This window comes from Anabrus simplex, chromosome 3 (assembly GCF_040414725.1).
Source record: "Anabrus simplex isolate iqAnaSimp1 chromosome 3, ASM4041472v1, whole genome shotgun sequence".
Taxonomy (NCBI): domain Eukaryota; kingdom Metazoa; phylum Arthropoda; class Insecta; order Orthoptera; family Tettigoniidae; genus Anabrus; species Anabrus simplex.
In genome coordinates, this window is record NC_090267.1 from 283713267 (window position 1) to 283735280 (window position 22014).

The 22014-nt window shown below is 39.3% G+C and overlaps 1 protein-coding gene across 3 annotated transcripts in view; it reads right to left on the bottom strand.

Annotated features, from left to right (window-relative positions):
- The window catches only part of aft (adrift), a 436902-nt gene that overhangs the window by 50513 nt on the left and 364375 nt on the right, over positions 1-22014 (bottom strand). For all 3 annotated transcript variants that reach the window (XM_067143070.2, XM_067143068.2, XM_067143069.2), the window contains one exon: positions 8416-8590. In XM_067143070.2, coding sequence (XP_066999171.2) covers positions 8416-8590 — 175 coding nt within the window. The remainder of the gene's footprint in view (positions 1-8415; positions 8591-22014) is intronic.

Sequence of the window (22014 nt, forward strand, 5' to 3'; positions counted from 1 at the left end):
TGAGTATGAACCCTGGGCTTCCTACGGCTAGAGCTCTTCCTAAAATTCATAGGGCAGGTGTTCCCATTCGACCAATAATCAATTTTAGACCGAGCCCTTTGTATAAAACTACACAATTTATTCAAAAGTTTCTAAGTAAAAATTACCTTTTTTCATCCAAGAAGTCGGTTAGAAATACCTTTGAATTAATAGACAAACTTAATAACTTTAACATGCAACCTGACGAACTCACTTCACTCCTTTGATATTGTAAACATGTATCCCAGTATACAAATTTCTAAATTAATTCCCATCATCAAAAGCAACTTACACAAAAACAGTCATTTGAGTAAATTGGAAATCCAAGATCTTATTACATTGCTCAAATTAGTCGTAAACAACAACTTTTTTACGTTTAATGGCACCATCTATCAACAAAATGGTCTGGCAATGGGTTCACCAGCCTCAGGTATTCTCGCAGAAATCTAATTGGACTTTCTCGAGAATACTAAAATCAACAATAAATTCGACAACATCCTCTTTTAGGCTAGGTATGTCGATGATGTCCTAGTAGTTATAAACGAGAAACTGGAAGATGCTCACACCACACTTCAAGCACTAAACAACATTGATCCCCATATTAAATTTACCTTGGAGTCAGAAGTAGATCAAAAAATCAACTTTCTGGATCTTTCCATCACTAGACAACAGGAATCTTTAACCTACAAGATTTACAGAAAACCCACTCAATCGGCCGTCACAATCCGACAAGATTCAGTTCACCCCCTCCCTCACAGAAAAGTAACCTATAACAGTCTTGTACATAGAACATTCAACGTACTCATGAATAAGAAAGATCTTAATATTGAATTGAATACTATCCGCCACATCGCCAGATTCAATGGCTTCAATAGCCATTTTATAGAAAATATCATCAACAAACATAAATTTCGCCCCAAGACCACACTTAAAAAAGAACTATCTAAACATGACTCTTTTTCCACTTTTACTTATGTCAACGGAATTCACAAGATCACTAATGTTTTAAAGAAAAAAAAAGGTATCAAAATAGCCTTTAAAACCAACAACTACAACAACAACAACAACACACACATCTTACATAACACATCACATATTCATAAAATAAATAGGTACGCAAAATCGGGCGTCTACAGGCTTAAACGTAACACAAGTTCTAATATTTCTTATATAGGGCAGACCAGTAGGAGCTTTAATATCAGATATTTGGAACATTTCAATGCAGTCAAATATTACAAATTCTCAGCCATTGGCCAACATATGGTCGACTATAATCACAAATTCACGAATGTTGAAACAGACATGGACATTCTCGAAATAGCTAAGAAAGAACCTCTACTCAATATAATTGAGAATTTTTACATACATTTGGATCAATACTTTAATGCCAATTGCAATCTCAATGAAATAACTGAGAAACCCAATATTTTATTTGACCTTTTCATTACTTATTACAGGAAAAACAAATCGGTTGTTCTAAACTCTTTCTTTAAGTCAATTAAGGGTCCCCTACCAACACAAACACCATCAGTTCCCCTCTTTCCCACCCCGCCTCGATCCATTTCCCATCCCTCCCACCTTCCATCACTTACGTCACTCTTCCCCTCCGTATTTCCCCTCTCCTCTCTCCTGCTGATCTACTCCGCGCGATGCTCACTCCGCCAGTTGCATTCAATACAGCAAGTTTGTTCTACATAGCGCAAGGTGAGTCATCGTTATTTTGTTTCTTTCCCTTGCTCGTTCTCTATTTGATTCCTTGCGTTAATTCTAACTTCTTTTCTTCAGGTTCACTGGGTTCCGACTGAAGTGAGACGACTTCTGTTTAACACAGCAAGTTTTCATTCCACCATAGAACATGCCCAACTCTGTCAACTTTTAATTTTATGCTGGTCTCATTGGACAAATTTCCCTCTACGCTAATGTGGAACTCAAATCTAGAACTTTCCAGAACATAGGACTTTGTATATACCAGATATAACTTTAATTGTGCAACACAGGAGTAACCGTCAACCAAAGACTTTCTCATCAGAAGATTTTATGTGACTTCACAAATATTTTTTATTTGTCAATGTTAACGCATCTTTGCTACATTTATCATAATTCATGTATACGGTATTTCACTTTTATATGTCATTCCACCACCATCCCATCTTTTTAGATCCTACTGTATATCATTTCTCCACATTACTTCATTTTATGACTATGTCTTTTGCTTTTGTACTTTGGCTAGGCTGAAGATGGTCCATAGTGGACCGAAACTAGTACCTGTTAATATCATTGTAATGTTTTTGTAAACATCAAATGATTTTTAGTATTGAGAAGGTGGAACATTAAAAAATTGTATTTATTTTAAGTATAGATGTTAATTCCCATAGGGAATCTGAAATATTTGTCCTGAATGAGTAAATTTATAATATCAGTATAAATGGTCCATTATTGGACATTATAAATTTTCCAGCTAACTCATTCCTGGTTGCCAGTGCCATGCCCCTGTGTGCTAGGTTGGGCTCATCAGTTGGTACCTAGCACACCTACCAAGACGCATGGCTAGTGCATGCGTAGAGGCCACTGTGAAGGCTACTTGGAGCCACCGGCAGTGCCAGTGCACTATGAGAGACTTTGTCTCATTACCAAAAACTGATGCCTGCTTGGCCATCAGATGATATAGATGTTAATTCCCATAAGGAATCTGAAACATTTGTCCCGGTTATTTCCTACCTGACAACCTGACGTGCCTTGTCGAGGGGCACCTTCTACATCTTGGCGACTATTGTCCAACACCAGTGGTCAGATGTCCAGATGATGACAGTCACATATCTACCTGGCAATATCCTGACGTGCCTATTGGAGAGGCACATGTACGTCTTGGGCACTACCGTCCAACACCGCAACCCAGCGGCCAGATGTCCAGATGGTGGCAGTTGTGCTAGACTGCGCCCCATTTCGCTGCCTGATACCCGTCGGCTCAAAGTATGGATGGGCCATGCTACAACTTGCCTGTGCACAGAGTTGGGACTGATATTATATGGAGGCTGGTAGCAATGGCTGTGTCGGCAGCCACATATTCAGCAATAACCAGTGGTCAAGTGCAGCACAGTCAATTCTGTAACTACTGTAAAAACGAGTGCAAGATCTATGCATTTCAGACCTTGACAGGAAGAAGGTAGTGGATACCTGCTTACAGAAAGTGAATACGACCTGTGACCTGAATGCCATGTGAGCGCTCATGCATGCGCTATCTGTTGGCATTCAACCAAACTATTGGAAAGGCGGCAATAGTAGATGATACTACTTTCTACCGCATCCCATTTCCTAGCGAATTTGGATTTTTACCACGTTCTACTTCCTAACGATTGGCATATACTCATTTTTATTTAAACTTATGACCTGGTACATCAACAGTTTCCAGATCCTACAGGTTTTAATACCGCAGATGGATCTTACATGGATATTTTCTCCATGTCAACATAATTACGAATTATGTATATACGTAATCTCAATTTTTATTGACAACCCCTTTCAGAATAATTATAAATGCATAAAGTAACATGGAGCATTTAATAAATATGGTAGAAATAAAAACCGTAATAGCGAAGCAGTCTCAATATTCTGCTGTCAGTTAACAAATTAGAGAAAGCAGAAGCAAACATAACCATTCTACCAACCAGGGAGAGAGAGTGCTTCATGAAGCTGCTTCCTCTGCCTCATTCATTCATACATACAAAGATACATACATCACCATTATAGACTGTTACGCCTTTCAGCGTTCAGCCTGCAAGCCTCTGTGAATTTACTAAACGTCGCCACAATCCGCGATATGCAACTAGTGTTGTGGCCTCATTTAGTTCTATACCTCTCATATTTAAATATTTAGAAACCAAGTCTAACCATCATCTTCTTAGTCTACCTCTACTTCTCTTACCCTCTGTAACAGGTAACCTATCCTCCTCCATTCGCCTCACATGACCCCACCACTTAAGCCGGTTTATGCATACAGCTTCATCCAAAGAGTTCATTCCTAAATTAGCCTTTATCTCCTCATTCCGAGTACCCTCTTGCCATTGTTCCCACCTGTTTGTACCAGCAATCATTCTTGCTACTTTCATGTCTGTTACTTCTAACTTATGAATAAGATATCCTGAGTCCATCCAGCTTTCGCTCCCGTAAAGCAAAGTTGGTCTGAAAACAGCCCGATGTAAAGATAGTTTCGCCTGGGAGCTAACTTCCTTCTTACAGAATTCTGTTGATCGCAACTGCGAGCTCACTGCATTAGCTTTACAACACCTTGATTCAATCTCACTTACTATATTACCATCTTGGGAGAACACACAACCTAAATGCTTGAAATTATCGACCTATTCTAGCTTTGTATCACCAATCTGACATTCAATTCTGTTGAATTTCTTACCTACTGACATCAATTTAGTCTTTGAGAGGCTAATTTTCATACCATACTCACTGCACCTATTTTGAAGTTCCAAGATATTAGACTGCAGGCTTTCGGCACAATCTGCCATTAAGTCGTCAGCATAGGCCAGACTGCTTATCACATTTCCACCTAACAGAATCCCTCCCTGCCATTTTATATCTTTCAGCAGATGATCCATGTAAATTACGAACAGCAAAGGTGAAAGATTACAGCCTTGTCTAACCCTTGTAAGTATCCTGAACCAAGACTCATTCTACCATCAATTCTTACTGAAGCCCAATTGAATGGATGAAAACCATAACGGTATAAGTAGCATTTTGGTCACTCAAAGAAAAAGGCATTTAAACATCTTAACACTCATATAAAGCATGCTATTTGTAATTATACCACCCATCACTAGAGCTCAGAATATTGCCGCTATCACTTGTATCTCTTTGCTGGTGCCGGACTGAGTGGCTCAGACGGTTAAGGCGCTGGCCTTCTAACCTCAACTTGGCAGGTTCGATCCTGGCTCAGTCTGGTGGTATTTCAAGGTGCTCAAATACGACAGCCTCGTGTCGGTAGATTTACTGGCACGTAAAAGAACTCCTGCGGGACTAAATTACGGCACCTCAGCATCTCCGAAGACCGTAAAAGTAGTAGTTAGTGAGGCGTAAAGCAAATAACATTATTATTATTATTATTATTATTATTATTATTATTATTATCTTTGCTGGTGAAAAGATACATCCTCCTGGAGTTACATCCTGCACTTAACTCATTTTTTTTTTAATGTCACTTATACCGTTATGGTTTTCATCCATTCAATTGTGAACATAAATGCCTTTGATTGATTTTAATAATATACCTTTAATTCCATAGTCCCCCAGTATAGTAACATCTTTTCCCTCAGTACCCTGCCATATGCTTTCTCTAGATCTACGAAAAATAAACGCAACTGCCCATTCCTCTCATAGCATTTTTCAATTACCTGGCGCATACTGAAAATCTGATCCTGACAGCCTCTTTCAACGACTGATCGCACCCTCCTTTCCAAGATGCAGTGAATACTTTGCCTGTTATACTAAACAATGAGATACCTCGATAGTTGTTGCAATCCTTCCTGTTCCCTTGCTTACAGATAGGTGCAATTACTGCTTTTGTCCAATCTGAAGGTACCTTACCAACACTCCATGCTAATCTTTCTACTCTAAAAAGCCATTTCATCCCTGCCTTCCCACTATACTTAACCATTTCAGGTCTAATTTCATCTATTCCTGCTGCTTTATGACAATGGAGTTTATTTACCATCCTTTCCACTTCCTCAAGCGTAATTTCACCAACATCATTTTCCTCCTCCCCTTGAGCTTCGCTGTTCACAACACCACCAGGATGATTTCCTTTTACATTGAGAAGATGTTCAAAATATTCCCTCCACCTCTCCAGTGATTCCCTGGGATCTATTATGAGTTCACCTGAATTACTCAAAACACTGTTCATTTCCTTTTTCCCTCCCTTCCTAAGATTCTTTATTACTGTCCAGAAAGGTTTTTCTGCTGCTTGACCTAGCCTTTCCAGGTTATTACCAAAATCTTCCCATGACTTCTTTTTGGATTCAACAACTATTTGTTTTACTCTGTTTCATCTACGTACAAATCCCTGTCTGCTTCGGCCCTTGTTTGGAGCCATTTCTGATAAGCCTTCTTTTTACGTTTATAAGCTGCTCTCACTTCATCATTCCACTAAGTTGTTTGCCTCTTCCCATCTTTACACACAGTTGTTCCTAGGCATTCCCTAGCTTTTCTACTACAGCATCCCTGTATGCTACCCATTCACTTTCTATATCCTGAACCTGCTTACTACTGTTCGAAACTTCTCACTAATCATATCCATGTACTTCTGCCTAATTTCCTCGTCCTGGAGATTTTCTACCCTTATTCGTTTGCAGACAGCTTTCACTTTCTCTACCCTAGGCCTAGAGATACTTAGTTCACTACAGATCAGATAGTGGTCTATATCATCGAAAAATCCACTGTTGCCAAACATTGGGAAAAATATATTGTTTCAATAATTTTTAAGAGGCTGTACTGATGATACCAAGGTGCCAAAATTTTGTCCTGCTAAAGTTCTTTTACATGCCAGTAAAGCTGTGGACACAAGACTGGCGTATTTGAGCACCCTCAAATGTCAACAGACTGAGTCGGGATCAAATCTGCCAACTTGTGCTCTACTATCTGAACTGCTTGGCCTAAATATGTTATCATAACAGAAATGAATTAGTGTAACAAAGAATGTCACACAGTAGTCAATTCTAGAGTATAAGGCATCGATTGGAGTTGGGGGAACAACTATGTTCTAACGTGCATTTCGACAAACATCAAATTTTGCATGTTCTATAAGAGTTTTAGTTTCTTCTGTAATGTACAGGTGTGAAGATGAAAAACACATATGACACATGCCATACACTCAACAAAGCCTAATATAGAAAACACATATAAGTGTACAGTTAATATTCATGGTGGAGAACTGGTACTGTTGCTAAATTCGTGCACATCTCAGTCTTGTATGACAAACGTCATTTCTTGGTATAACGTTTCACAAAAAATAGGCTCAAAGAAAGCGAGTTCTGGCTTTCAATGAGCATAATGGCTTTAGTGCTCATGTGGTAGTCAGATGCAATGTGTCACCTCAAAAATTCAGATAAGGATAAAGTGGTGCCAACTGACAGGGAAAACTAGACGGTGTTAAGTGTCAGTTTTGGTTCCTACTCCAACGAAAAAACTTTCTATGATAATGCTAAAATTGCTTCCTGGGCTAAGACATAACATGTTGCTGCTACCACACAAGAATTTATTTAAAATGCAGTACAGTTTAAGGAAGTTACCAATTTGTCCGCAACGTTCTCTAACTGTTCGCAACTGATGCGGGGATCAATTGCCACAAGACTGCTAAAAGAAAGGGTTTCTACTACGACAATAAGTTTCACTGGCTTGTATATGCTGAAATGAATGAAGATCTTGACTGAATGCGTCTTCATTTAGCTCAACAAACAACACAAAGTACATGATCGAACACTCACATGTCAAATACAATAGGGATATATCACTGCACTGATGTCAATCTTGAAGCAAACCCGTTTTTTTATATCAGGCAAAATATGATAGTCTGAGTATGGGAATGCACTATCCTGATGAGGTGGTCCAGCATGACCCAATTTGCAGTAGACATATTGTTTAGGTTTGTTTTGCTTAATAGTCACACATCTAATTATTTATTCATAGACTTGCTCATATTTCAGACTCAAATTCTAGTGATGTGAGGTGAAACATTACATATGTTAAAACTGGCTACAACTAGCCAACTCCATACCAAAACTGGGACCTCATATCTAATGTGCGGGATAATGTGTCTGGCAACTGTCACACAGCCGGCACTCATTTCACTTGACGACCACCTTCTTTCAACAAAAATTGGATGACACCACACTGTAATTCTTTGGTGTCATACAGTATACACCACTTTGCTTCCCTACTCAGAAGACGAATGTCTCAAAATAACCACGTTCTGTGCTGTTATAAGAAACAACGAATCAACTACAGTACTGTGTATGCAGTGTTGCAAGCTATGTCAATGTTTCCACTGAACAACCCTTATATAATATCTGCAAAGAGCTACAGCAGCACCCACTAGCAGATGTTGAACATGTGACCATTAAAAAAAAAAAAAAAAAAGGCACCAGGAAGATAAGCTTTCATCTAAATATAAACTCAAAAATGAAATTAGATAAGTCACAATTACAGTTATTTATCACAGGTTGATTCTGAGAATCAAATTTAGATGATAAATGCCTGAAAACATGGATTTGAGGCTTAATCAGAAAATGAGAACAAGGGAAATATCTAATCTACAGTTCATGAAAAGAAGGCCATAAAATCATATTAAATGAAAATTATATTTAGAAAAAGTACAAGAAACAATAAAAAACATACCACAGAGCTGAAAAATTGGCATAACAGCCAACACTGTTTCACTTCCGCCTTCCTCTTGTAGAATATTGAGCATATCCTCAACTTCTTCAAGAAACTTGAACATTTTTTGATTCCAGGAATTGAAGCCCACAAATATCACAGCAAAGTCTTGTTTATTTGGTCTAATAAAACCAACCTAAAACAAAAATTACCAATACAGTACATTTAACTATTTCAAACAATTTCAATCTTAATTATAGAATAGCCCAAAAATTATGGGTTACTGTAGTCACGTCCTAGATCGTGAACCATGGGCAACGGCCTAGTAAGTGGTCCTGAGAGTCGGGATACCATTTGCTATGGAATGGGAGTGGGCATCTCGGACATATTCTGAGTCGTGGCCCTCCTTGTGCTCAGGCGGCTAGGACTATACAATTCAACGGTGGTCCATAACCCTTTAGAGGAGAGATCCTCACCTGGATTATGTGCAAGTAGGATAGCATCCTGCTTCATGAATTTACTGAGCTCAGAACATTTTAAGCGAGCCTTGGACCTATGGGAGTAACGGAGTCCCACTCCCATTTGACAGGCGAGGGACTCCTTGGAAACAACTTGGCGAACGAAATGGAATTCGATGGGGAGCTATCAATATTAATGGGGCTTATGGAAGAAAGAAAGTAGAACTGGTGGAGTCTGCAAAGAGGATGCATCTGGATGTGCTAGGAGTAAGTGATATTCGGGTAAGGGGAGATAACGAGGAAGAGATACAAGATTATAAAGTGTACTTGACAGGTGTCAGAAAGGGAAGGGCAGAATCTGGGGTAGGGCTCTTTATCAGGAATACCATTGCATGCAACATAGTTTCTGTTAGGCATGTACGTGATCTTTGTCAGTTGGAGGAATTAGGGCTAGAATTGTCTCAGTGTATTCACTATGTGAGGGTGCAGATGAGGATGAAGTTGATAAGTTTGATGAAGCATTGAGTGACATCGTGGTCAGGGTCAACAGCAAGGATAGAACAGTGCTAATGGGCGATTTCAATGCGAGAGTTGGGAATAGAACTGAAGGATACGAAAGGGTGATTGGTAAAGATATGGAAGCTAATGGGAACGGGAAGCGTTTGCTGAACTTCAGTGCTAGTATGGGTTTAGCAGTTATGAATACATTCTTCAAGCATAAAGCTATTCACCGCTACACATGGGAGGCTAGGGGTAAAAGATCCATAATAGACTATATCTTAACCGACTTCAAATTCAGGAAATCTGTTAGGGATGTACGAGTTTTCCTGGGATTTTTCGATGATACAGACCACTATCTGATCTGTCGTTAACCAAGTATATTTAGGCCTAGGGCAGAGAAAGTGAAATCTGTCTGCAAACGGATAAGGGTAGAAAATCTCCAGGACGAAGAAAATAGACATTAGTACATGGATATGATTAGTGAGAAGTTTTGAACAGTAGACAGTAAGCAGGTTCAGGATATAGAAAGTGAATGAGTAGCACACAGGGAGCTGTAGTAGAAACAGCAAGGAATGCGTAGGAACAACTGTGTGTAAAGATGGGAAAAGGCGAACATCTTGGTGGAATGATGAAGTGAGAACAGCTTGTAAACGTAAAAAGAAGGCTTATCAGAAATGGCTCCAAACAAGGGCAGAGGCAGACAGGGATTTGTACGTAGATGAAAGAAACAGAGTAAAACAAATAGTTGTTGAATCCAAAGATAAGTCATGGGATTTGGTAATAACCTGGAAAGGCTAGGTCAAGCAGCAGGGAAACCTTTCTGGACAGTAATAAAGAATCTTAGGAAGGGAGGGGAAAAAGGAAATGAACAGTGTTTTGAGTAATTCAGGTGAACTCATAATAGATCCCAGGGAATCACTGTAAAGGTGGAGGGAATATATGAACATCTTCTCAATGTAAAAGGAAATCATGATGCTGGTGTTGCGAACAGCAAAGCTCATGAGGAGGAGGAAAATGATGTTGGTGAAATTGCGCTTGAGGAAGTAGAAAAGATGGTAAATAAACTCCATTGTCATAAAGCAGCAGGAATAGATGCAATTAGACCTGAAATGGTGAAGTATAGTGGGAAGGCAGGGATTAAATGGCTTCATAGAGTAGAAAGATAAGCATGGAGTGTTGGTAAGGTACCTTCAGATTGGACAAAAGCAGTATATAATTTATAATTTCGTGTGGCTATTTCTAGCCGAGTGCAGCCCTTGTAAGGCAGACCCTCCGATGAGGGTGGGCGGCATCTGCCATGTGTAGGTAACTGCATGTTTTTGTGGTGGAGGATAGTGTTATGTGTGGTGTGTGAGTTGCAGGGATGTTGGGGACAGCACAAACACCCAGCCCCTGGGCCTTTAGAATCAACCAATGAAGGTTAAAATCCCCGACCCGGCCAGGAATCGAACCCGGGACCCTCTGAACAGAAGGCCAGTACGCTGACCATTCAGCCAACGAGTCGGACGACAAAAGCAGTAATTGCACCTATCTATAACCAAGGGAACAGGAAGGATTGCAACAACTATCGAGGTATCTCATTGATTAGTATACCAGGCAAATTATTCACTGGCAACTTGGAAGGGAGGATGCGATCAGTCGTTGAGAGGAAGTTGGATGAAAACCAGCATGGTTTCAGACCACAGAGAGGCTGTCAGGATCAGATTTTCAGTATGCGCCAGATAATTGAAAAATGCTACAAGAGGAATAGGCAGTTGTGTTTATGTTTCGTAGATCTAGAGAAAGCATATGACAGGGTACCGAGGGAAAAGATGTTCTCTGTACTGGGGGATTATGGAATTAAAGGTAGATTAAAATCAATCAAAGGCATTTATGTTGACAATTGGGCTTGGGTGAGAATTGATGGTAGAATGAGTTCTTGGTTCAGGGTACTTACAGGGGTTAGACAAGGCTGTAATCTTTCACCTTTGCTGTTCGTAGTTTACATGGATCATCTGCTGAAAGGTATAAAATGGTGGAAATGTAGTAAGCAGTCTGGCCTATGCTGACGACTTGGTCTTAATGGCAGATTGTGCCGAAAGCCTGCAGTGTAATATCTTGGAACTTGAAAAGAGGTGCAATGAGCATGGTATGAAAATTAGCCTCTCGAAGACTAAATTGATGTCAGTAGGTAAGAAATCCAACAGAACTGTATGTCAGACTGGGGGTACAAAGCTAGAATAGGTCGATAATTTCAAGTATTTAGGTTGTGTGTTCTCCCAGGATGGTAATATGGTAAGTGAGATTGAATCAAGTTGTCGTAAAGCTAATGCAGTGAGCTCGCAGTTGCGATCAACAGTATTCTGTAAGAAGGAAGTCAGCTCCCAGATGAAACTATCTTTACATCGGGCTGTTTTCAGACCAACTTTGCTTTACAGGTGCAAAAGCTGGGTGGACTCAGGATATCTTATTCATAAGTTAGAAGTAACAGACATGAAAGTAGCACGAATGATTGCTGGTACAAACAGGTGGGAACAATGGCAGGAGGGTACTCATAATGAGGAGATAAAGGCTAATTTTGGGAATGAACTCGATGGATGAAGCTGTACGCATAAACCGGCTTCGGTGGTGGGGTCGTGTGAGGCGAATGGAGGAGGATAGGTTACCTAAGAGAATAATGGACTCTGCTATGGAAGGTAAGAGATGTAGAGGTAGACCAAGACGACGATGGTTAGACCCAATATCTAACGATTTAAATATGAGAGGTATAGAACTAAATGAGGCCACAACACTAGTTGCAAATCGAGGATTATGGCGACGTTTAGTAAATTCACAGAGGCTTGCAGACTGAATGCTGAAAGGCATAACAGTCTATAATGATGATGTATGTATGTATGTATGTATGTATGTATGTATGTATGTATGTATGTATGTACAAAATTTATTCAGTGGTAATTTTTTCATCTTAAGGGATGGTCTCTTATGAGAAAGAATACTTGTTGTCTATCTCCGGTGCTGCATTAAAGAAACTGAATTGGAGTTCACATCAGAATAGAAAACAAGATGACCTTTATTCACCCAAATTTTGAACATAATACTTCCAGAACGACAACTTCAGTTCGAACAATACTTTATGATTAGGGAGCGGATTTTTATGTAATTACATATTTTTTTGCGTAAGTTTTAACGCAAGTTACGAAGTTCATTATTCCTATTGTGCATCCCCAAGTGTAAAAACTGAATCTTATTTCACATAAACATCCCCAAGTGTAAAAACTGAATCTTATTTCACATAAAAACACAAATTTTCACAATTTTTAAATGTAAATACATATTTTAAGAAAATCTATAGTAAGCACATAAATCGGCAATATTTGTTGATCAATAAAATTTAAAAGGCTTCTGTGTTATAAAACAATGCTCATATTTTCATTTTACGATTACGGTATTGTTTTTAACAGTGTATTTAACATAATGTATCTGAATTTTCGGCTATTTATGGACTTCCCTCCATAAGTTCTAAAATTTGCTGGTCACTGGCTACGTCGTTACATTTAGACAGCGATTTGATTTGCCGCACAAGATGTTTCTTTGCATGATGTCATTCCAATTCTTTATGAGTCATCCCTCTCGGGTTTTGTTTATAGAATATCAGCGAAAGGCAATCACAGAGAGATAAGGTGACGTAATTCCGTTACGACATGGGAGACTCGGAAGAATATTGCCCCACCATTAGGTAGTGGAATTTCATCACTCCTAAGAGTAAGGTTAGCTGTTCGGGTCCATATATCATTCCCGTGGTCGTGTGATTTTGTATGGATTTATAAGAAATATTTCCTTCAGTGTCCGCTGCTATTCTTTTTATTGAAACAGTGATTCACCGTAAATGCGTGTGTCGTAACCTGCAAAATAATGCCAAAAGAGAAGTCGAGTACAACGTCGCGTCTTCAACAATATGTAGTGGAATTTAAATGCATTTTCACTACCGATGGAAAAGTATTTATTTTGCCAACCGTGTGGTAAAACAGTATGTGAAGATCCACGTTCTCAAGTAATCCAGCATTTGTCTGGAAATAAGCATACTGCGACTGCTTCGCGTGTGCGTTCGCGACAATTACTAATAGCTGAACCAGCTACTTCAAATGCAGGCCCATCTAAATATTCCCAGTATTATTTAGATGTGTGCAGAGCATTTGTTTGCGCCGACATCCCTCTTGGTAAAATAAATAATCCGGGACTGAGAAATTTCCTAACAAAGTACATTAATTTTGAGCCTCCAGACGAATCCACATTAAGGAAATACTATCTACCAAAATGTTACGAAGAAACTTTACAGAGAATTCGGGCAGTATGTGATAGCGAAAAACTGTGGGTGAGCATTGACGAAACCACTGATTCCAGTGGCAGAAAAGTAGGAAATGTTGTAGTTGGTGTGTTGAAGAATGACAAAACTGCTTGCGAACATTCTTATTTGCTAGCGTGTAAAGAAATGCTTGCTGCAAACCATGTCACTGTAGCTAGGTTATTCAATGAAGCCATGCACTTACTTTGGCCAAAAGGTATAAAATACGACCATGTATTGCTTTTCCTTACTGACAGTGCAGCTTACATGAAAAAGGCAGCCGAAGGCCTTTCTGTGAGCTTTCCGAAAATGATACAGGTAACTTGCGTTGTTCATGCTCTACACAGGTTATGTGAAACTGTGCGGGCTCAGTATCCTCAAGTGAATAAATTAGTGTCTAATGGCAAAAAAGTCTTCGTAAAAGCACCCTCAGGAATCGATCTCTTTAAAGAGAAAAACCCGGATCTTGCGCTTCCTCCTCTGCCTATTGTTACGCGGTGGGGTACCTGGCTTAGCGCTGTGGTATACTACGCAGACAATTTCGAAAGTTTTGCATCCGTTGTGAACGTGCTAGATAAAAACGACGAGTCGTCAATTGAGATTCTTCAAGAGATACTAAAAGACAGCTCTTTGAAAAATGATTTGGCGTTTATATCTGCCAATCTAAGCTTCTTATGTAAAACTATAGACATACTTGAAAAATCCACTAACCTGTTGTCCGAAACAGTGAAGGAAGTGCGCGCTGTTGAAAATAAATTAGATTCACTCCCGGCTTCGCAGGTACAGGGACTGTTAAAGGTCAAATATCAAAATTTGTTCAGGAAAAACAGAGAATTTCAAACAATGTGCCAAATTTCTAATGTATTAGAGGGTGCTCATGTTGGCGAAATTGATGGCATTATTGTTGGTGACATTCCTCTCTTTAACTACGCTCGTCTGACTTCCTGTGATGTGGAGCGATCGTTTTCGCAGTATAAGGCGTTTTTTTAGAGATAATCGGCATGCATTTGTGATGGACTATTTGGAGATGACCTTTGTTGTTCACTACAATTCTGAGACTACTTCTAGCAACTAATATTCCAGCATGTGATGGGTGAGTACGAACTGGTACTATTTTTTCAAAGGTGATAAGTTGCTTTTGCCATATTTAAACAAAATATTACCTTTCAAAAAATAACCATTCATAATATCTACTCTGGCATATCAAAAATTAATATACCATACAGCACATTTCCATACACAGACATCATTTTGCCTTAAGGAGCACGTTTGGTAGCACCATATTCTAATACTAAACATTATACTTATTTACTTCTTGAGCGCGAGTAGTTATGTGATATTTAAAGGAAAATAATTTCAATTTTTTATCACATATTTAAAAGTTTTTCAGCACATAAAAAATAAATATTTTTCACATTTTTAGCACATAAAAATCCGCTCCCTAGTTATGATGTATCCTTGGAAATTATCTATTGAAAAATCATATGATACTTTGTATATCTTTTGTGAACCAGCATGTTACACAGCACGCTGAGGGGTTATGATGATGATGATGATGATGACGATGACGACGACGACAATGATTATTACACAGCTAAAATGTTTCACCATTATAAGTGTTTTAATCTGATGTTACCTGGGCGAACTGTGTGTCAATTTAGTTCTGTTCATAATAAAGGTTAATCAATGATCCTAACTGCAAAAGTGGAAACTATTCACAGATGGATTAGAACATCAAGAGTTAAAATTTAGTGAAGTGGACCTACTATGTAAGCTACACCAGAGTTATTTTATAATTACTGTAGACATTGACTATAAGGCAAGATTTACAGTTTTTTTCTCTTTTTTTTTTCACCCTCAAACATCTGCTGAAATTAAATCCTTTGATATTAGACACAACAAGTTAACTCACTAACCACTTACAAGGAACCTATCCCACTTCAAGGTCAGGAAATCGCAATGAGGTTAATATTGTTAAAAGTGCCATACCAAATATAGCTCACAAGTGCAATAATAGCAGCTAATGGATACCATGTACAGAGAAGAACAACCAGAAGTACCTGCATCTAAATGGAGAGATGATCTATAAGAGATATGAGTTTCTTTGCACAACGTGGTCATTGTCAGAGTTTTAAAAAAAATCATCAAGGCAAAGTTTTTAGTTTCTCCTCGACCAGCAAATGAAGAATGAGTCACTGCATTAATTATGGAAATTTACTGCATCTAAATCAAGAGCAAACTCTATTACTGTGATGAACTATTTGTATTGCAGTCTGATGTAATATGCCTTCTTCAAGAGTGGTTGGAAACTTATTGTCCTGAATGGTCTGAGGGAGTTTGCTTTTGATTTGGGTGGAGTGAACTACTGTGAACAGTGCCGTGACTTGTTCTTCATTCGCTGCTCATAGTGCAAATTAAAAGTCTGTGTTGGCCATTGTTTTAAACACTGACGTCAACCAATTTGTGTAACGTAACTCTTATCTCCAAGTGATTATCTTCCTATTTGGAGGAAGATGCTCTTCACACCATCTGTCATTCTCCTGCCAACATTTTCCATTAGCATCTGATATTACACATGTGAACTAGATACTGTAAGGTGATTTCAATGTTGTCAATAACATGTTACCTCTTATTAATAGGATACAATTTAGGAAGATCGTACGTGAATCATCCATGATCTCCATCTAATGAGATTATTCTACAACAGGCCAGCCCCAAGGGGCCCTCAGGTTTTATTCCCTGGTTTGTCCAAAGATTGTGATCCTGGACTTAAGGCTAGAAAGGAGTTCTCTCAGCTTTGCTTTCAACGGAAAAGCTGTCCGATACTGAAAGGCACTGGACTCAATCAAGAAGGCCAATCAATCCAACTGAGGAAGTTGTCATGCAGCCCACGGGACATTCTAATGTTAGCAAACCAGACCTTTGGTTGGGTAGCAGTCTTTCTGGCAGGCCATGGCTTTTAACGGTCTGTATGTGTAATAGGGAAGGGGATTCTATAACATACAATAAAACTGGACTGAAATGACTTATAATTAATTTTGTGCTACGACAGCTCCATGATGACTAGAAATAGTCTCACAAATTTGTTTCCTGAGAATTTCAGCAATAAAAGGAAGATCTTCTATTTTTTTTCTAAAGTCCTCTACTGGTAAAGAATGTTCTATTTATTGCCCACATGTACATCATCTTCATATAAAGTAAAGCGCCAAAAATAAAATTATTTCTTAAAAATCTGTAGGCAACTAATACATGTAACTCCTTACAAGTACGTAAGTTGATATTTTAAAATACTTTCTAAACCTGGAATGTGGTGACAGCTCAATGTTTTCCACTAGTATGTGATACTGATTTGTTTCATCAACAACCAGCTGCACCAACTCCACTTATCAGTGGGGTGATTAGCTTAAAATGTTTGCAAATGTTGGTTCTTTATAAATCTACAGTATGTGCAAATAAAAAATACTATTTTGGGATTTTGGGATTGGTAACCTCAAAGACAGCCTGTAAAAGATTCTTTTCAGCTGAGCTGAAGCTGAGCATGAGAGAAATGCTTAGTTTCAGGGTTATAACAATCTCGCCCGTCGATCGTCATCAATAACGTCTTTAACTGCATGAATGATTTCGTCTGTAATGCTAGTCCAAGGACAGTGATCGTGTCGCTGATTTTCCACGTGTTCTTGTCCTTCCTTGAACTTTTTATGTCAAGCAAACATGCACGTCCTTGACAATGTTTGATCACCGAACTATGCAGTCAATCTCTGGCAAATTTCCGCCGCTGTAACTCCTTCACGAGCAAGAAATTTTATAATTATGCGTTGAGCAGTGGAGGGGTGCACCTGTTGCTCCGACATCATGAGCGTTTCTGACGAAACGGCGGGAAATATCTAACAGCACGCTCTCCCCACTCCTAACCGTCTCGCCTAAGCATAATAGAAGTGCGAGGCCAGTCCTATCAACTGTTGATGATGAGGAACAAAAACCCTGTTTACATTTGATCGACCTACGTATAATCCAGGAGTGCCATGAAGTGCTGCTCTAGCAGGATAACATATGTAAACTAGATGCAGGCAGAAGAGTTTCTTTTTACTGTCCACATTAATTTTGAGGACATTTCCTGAAGTTTGCAATGACTCAGACTTAACAAACCTTGTATAGAAATTTAATTCTTATAAAATAATTTGCGCGCTGCTGTTTGCCCTGAACTGTAGGAGCAACTATAGTGGAGGAAGTGATTTGTTTAATGCATGTTGAGAATGTTTTTAACATCTGTTGTTGATTGCTCATGTTTGTCAATTCTTCAAGTAAAATATTATTCATTTCTATAACTGCATTAAGGTTATGCTTTTGATCAATATGTACATGCAAATTTTCAAGAATATTTAAGCATGTTTCTTCATTAGCTGTCTGAATTATTATCATATCCTGATTGATGGTGGAGAATTTATGGTTGCTTTCCTTCATGCGAACATTTGTTGCAGAAAACCTATTGTGTTTGTAGGCATTTACAAGCTCTTTGTAATGTATAGTGAAGGTCCTGCTTGTTTGTCATACAAAGTATCATCACATTCCGTGCTCTTCAATTTATAAATGCTGGATTGCATGCATTATTATTATTGTTACTACTACTTCTATTGGTGATGTGTGCGATGTAGAATATTTGAGCATTGGTGGTGTTGGTTTCAAATGCAATGTTAAGGTTACATTTCTTGAAAATATTGGTGATTTGGTGCATGTTGATATGACTAAAAGTGAACGTCATGTATTCTGCCTTCTCTTCTGAGTCTTGAATTAAAGTGGTAATTGATTACCTCTTTATTTTGTCAATGATTTTGTTCACACGTTCGCTATTGTATCCATTATTGATGGCATCAAGTGTATTTGATTGGTTTCTTTCTTATAATCTTAGAGTGAAAGGGGAATACTCACGGCTCTATGAATCATGGTGTATATAGCCACATTTTTGTGTGAACCTGGGTGTAGAGAATCCTTGCTGATAATGTTAATAGTCTGGGCGAGCTTTCTATATATAAATATATATGTTGAACTTGAGGGATTCATTACTTCTGTTGATAGTGAGGTCTAGGAAGTTGACTGCTTTGTCAATTTCTGATTTGTGCATAAATTTAATATATGGATTTGTGGAGTTGAATTGATGTAAAACAGTTTTACTGCAGGTTTCTCGGTGGTCTTTTATGGTAAACATGTCATCCACATATCTTACCCACTGATGTAGTCCTATGCCTTTAATATTGTTAATATTTTTGTGTTTTTCTAAATTCTCAATGAAAATCTCTGCCAATATACGTGAAGTGACCCCATTGACAATCATTTCTGTTGATAGATGCAGTTATTAAAACTGAAATAATTATTCTTTAATACAAGTTTTAGAATTTCTATGAATTTCTGTATTTCAAGTTTGCTTAAGACGCTCTGTTTATGAAAGTTATTTTTGACTAGGATTATGGTTTCTGCAATTAGAATATTGGCACATATGCTGGTAATATCATAAGAGTGCATTGTGTGAAAAAGATTTTGATTAAGATTTTTAGTAATCTTACAAAATTCTACTGAATTTCTAGATTAACTCTGACAAATTCTTGACTGGTGGGTGGAAAATGTGGGTAGTGTTACTCTGTGAAGTTTGGAGAATGCAGTCCATCTTGTTTACTGTTTTACCGGCTTTGAGGTTCTCAAGATTTTTGGACAACTTTTCCTGTTTCTTTGATAATATTTTAAACAGTTTATGGTTGGTGTGATTTTGAAAAGAAATCCGTTCTAATGGGGCTAGAAGAAGAGGTGTTTCTACGTTTGCATCATATAGTTTAACATTTCTTTCTGTAAATAAACTAAATTTCAGCTTTAATTTACAATTCATTCAATTTAGAAAACATCTTCCGTTTCTCTTTTCTCAGTGTTAAACTATATGATGCACACCTAGAAACACTTCTTTTTCTAGCCCCCTCAGAATGGATTTCTTTTCAAAATCACACCAACCATGAACTGCTTCTAATATTATCTAAAAAACAAGAAAAGTTGACCAAAAAGCCTGAGAATTTCGAAGCCACAAAAACAATAAACAAAGACTGATTGCATTCTCGATACTTCACAGAGAAACACTACCCACATCTTCCACCCACCAATCAAGAATTTATCAGACTTAACACTTAATGATGTAGAGGTCCTAAACATAATTGGGCTAACTCTCCCAAATTCAATTAAATCAAAACTATAGCAGCTGAATCCGAACTTGCAATCAATAAGCTACATATTAATGAACAATAGGAGATAAGATACGAGGTCAGAAGAAAGTTCCAGGAATCTTTTAAAAAACAACACACAGCATATCCTAAAATTCCACACAAACAAAGAGCAGAACTAAAACAGAAAACTGAAGATAATAGTAACAAAAGCCAATAACGGAAACATGACAGTTTTAATGGGGAAAAAAAAAGAGGACTATATTAATAAAACTGTAATCATTCTTTTCTGACAGTTCCTTTTTTAAACCCCCTTATGTGTGCTTCTACAATTGTAGGGGGATAACCTTGGTTACCCTCTTCAATTGAAGATCCTCTGCGTGGTGAAGGGGACTAGTAGCTCCATTCTTGCGATGCCGAATGGAGCCCTTTTGGGTAACCATTCGGTATACAAGGAGGAGGAAGCTAAAGCACCACCCAACCCTAAGGTGTAATGCGACCCGTGCCGATGGGGTGCATGGCACATGGGAGATATGCCTTGAACGGAGCCTTCGAGATACTTGGCGCCCTCTCGAAGTAAGTAGCCTTACCTGGGTATGCGGGGCTCTGCCTGGGCGGACATTATATTTCCCTAGCTACTCGTGGGACCTACCTGAGTACCGTAGCCACCCAACAACCGGAGAGCTCCTCTGGGGCCTCCGAGAAAAATACTAGTTCAACAACAACCGATGGGGACTCTTCGGAGATACCCTTGGATAGTACGACCTCGACAGTAAGAGAGCTCACTCTAGAGGTGGGCAATCTTCTGGCCCAGAAGAAGAAGAAGGAAAAAACAGCGCTCTGGCGCTGAGAAGAGGAGGTATAAGAAGGCTTTAAAGGCCTGGGAGCAGGCCAAAGAGGGCTTAACTCCTGGAGGTGAGAGGCCTTCTACTGCCACGACAGCGACGACAGTGGGGGGATCCGATGGGCACAAGATGTGGGACCCTGAAAAGGGCTCTGCTTCTAGGGCACAGAGGACTCCACCCACCAAGACACCAGTGTGGAAACGACTTCTGTCGGGGGCAACCCCAGAAGATCGGCAGGCCCACAAAAACTCAAGATGAAGTATGCCTGGATAGCTAAAGATGGGATCAGGATGGCCATAGTGCCAGTAGGATATCCTGACCAGCAGCTAACTGAGAAACAGGTGGAATCTGTGGAGGAGGCTATCACCAATCTGATAGATGAGCTTCCGGAGCAGGGGCCCATTAAGCCTCAGTTCCTGAATTGCTATCTGTCGAAAGGTGTGGCCATTATTATCGCAGAGAACGATGAGACTGTAGCATGGCTTTCTAGCCTTGTTACAGACATGTAACCGTGGGAAGGAGCCAGGCTCACAACTGTGGGCATGGATAAATTCCTTTCCTATAAGAGAGTCATGGTCTGGTTACCAGGACAACCAAAGGACAACAACGTCCTTTTGGGAAGAATGGCACGCCGAACCATGGCTTAAATCCCAACAGCTGGAGAGTCTACGACCGCAAGGTGGAGAAGAGAGGTGTCCGACTTGTGGTCAGCATGGACTCCAGAGATGTGGAAAAAGTGGTGGGGAAGATGATCTTCTGCGGGGTGCATGTTGCTACCTTCACCCTGGTGGAGGGCAAACGTGTCAAGCAGAGGACCAACCCCACCACAGACAACACTGAGACCAACAGGGGCGAAGAGCGGGAGCCTGGGCAGGAGCCGGGGCCAGCCAAACCTCAGGATTCATCGCGGGATACGGAGCTGCACGTTCCGGAGACCGCATAAGGTAAAGTATTGCATGAAAGTAAGGAATGATTACTTTCATACAAGCAAACATACAACATTGTATAGCGGCCTCGAGGGTACTTATAAGAAGTATCCAGAAAGGCAGGTTTCGGTTGCCCTGATACAAGAACCCTGGCTTAGACAGGGGCATATCATGGTACTAAAATGTGCAGGCTTCACTCTATTCGGTGAAGTGGTGGAGGAGAAGCCTAGAGCATGCATACTAGTTAAGGATCATAACGCTTGGGCTATACTGGGCTTCATTACTAGAGACCTTGTAGCAGTTCTAGTGAGATATAAAGAGGGCGGACAGCCAAGAGATCTGGTTGTCTGTTTGGCATATTTCCCAGGAGAC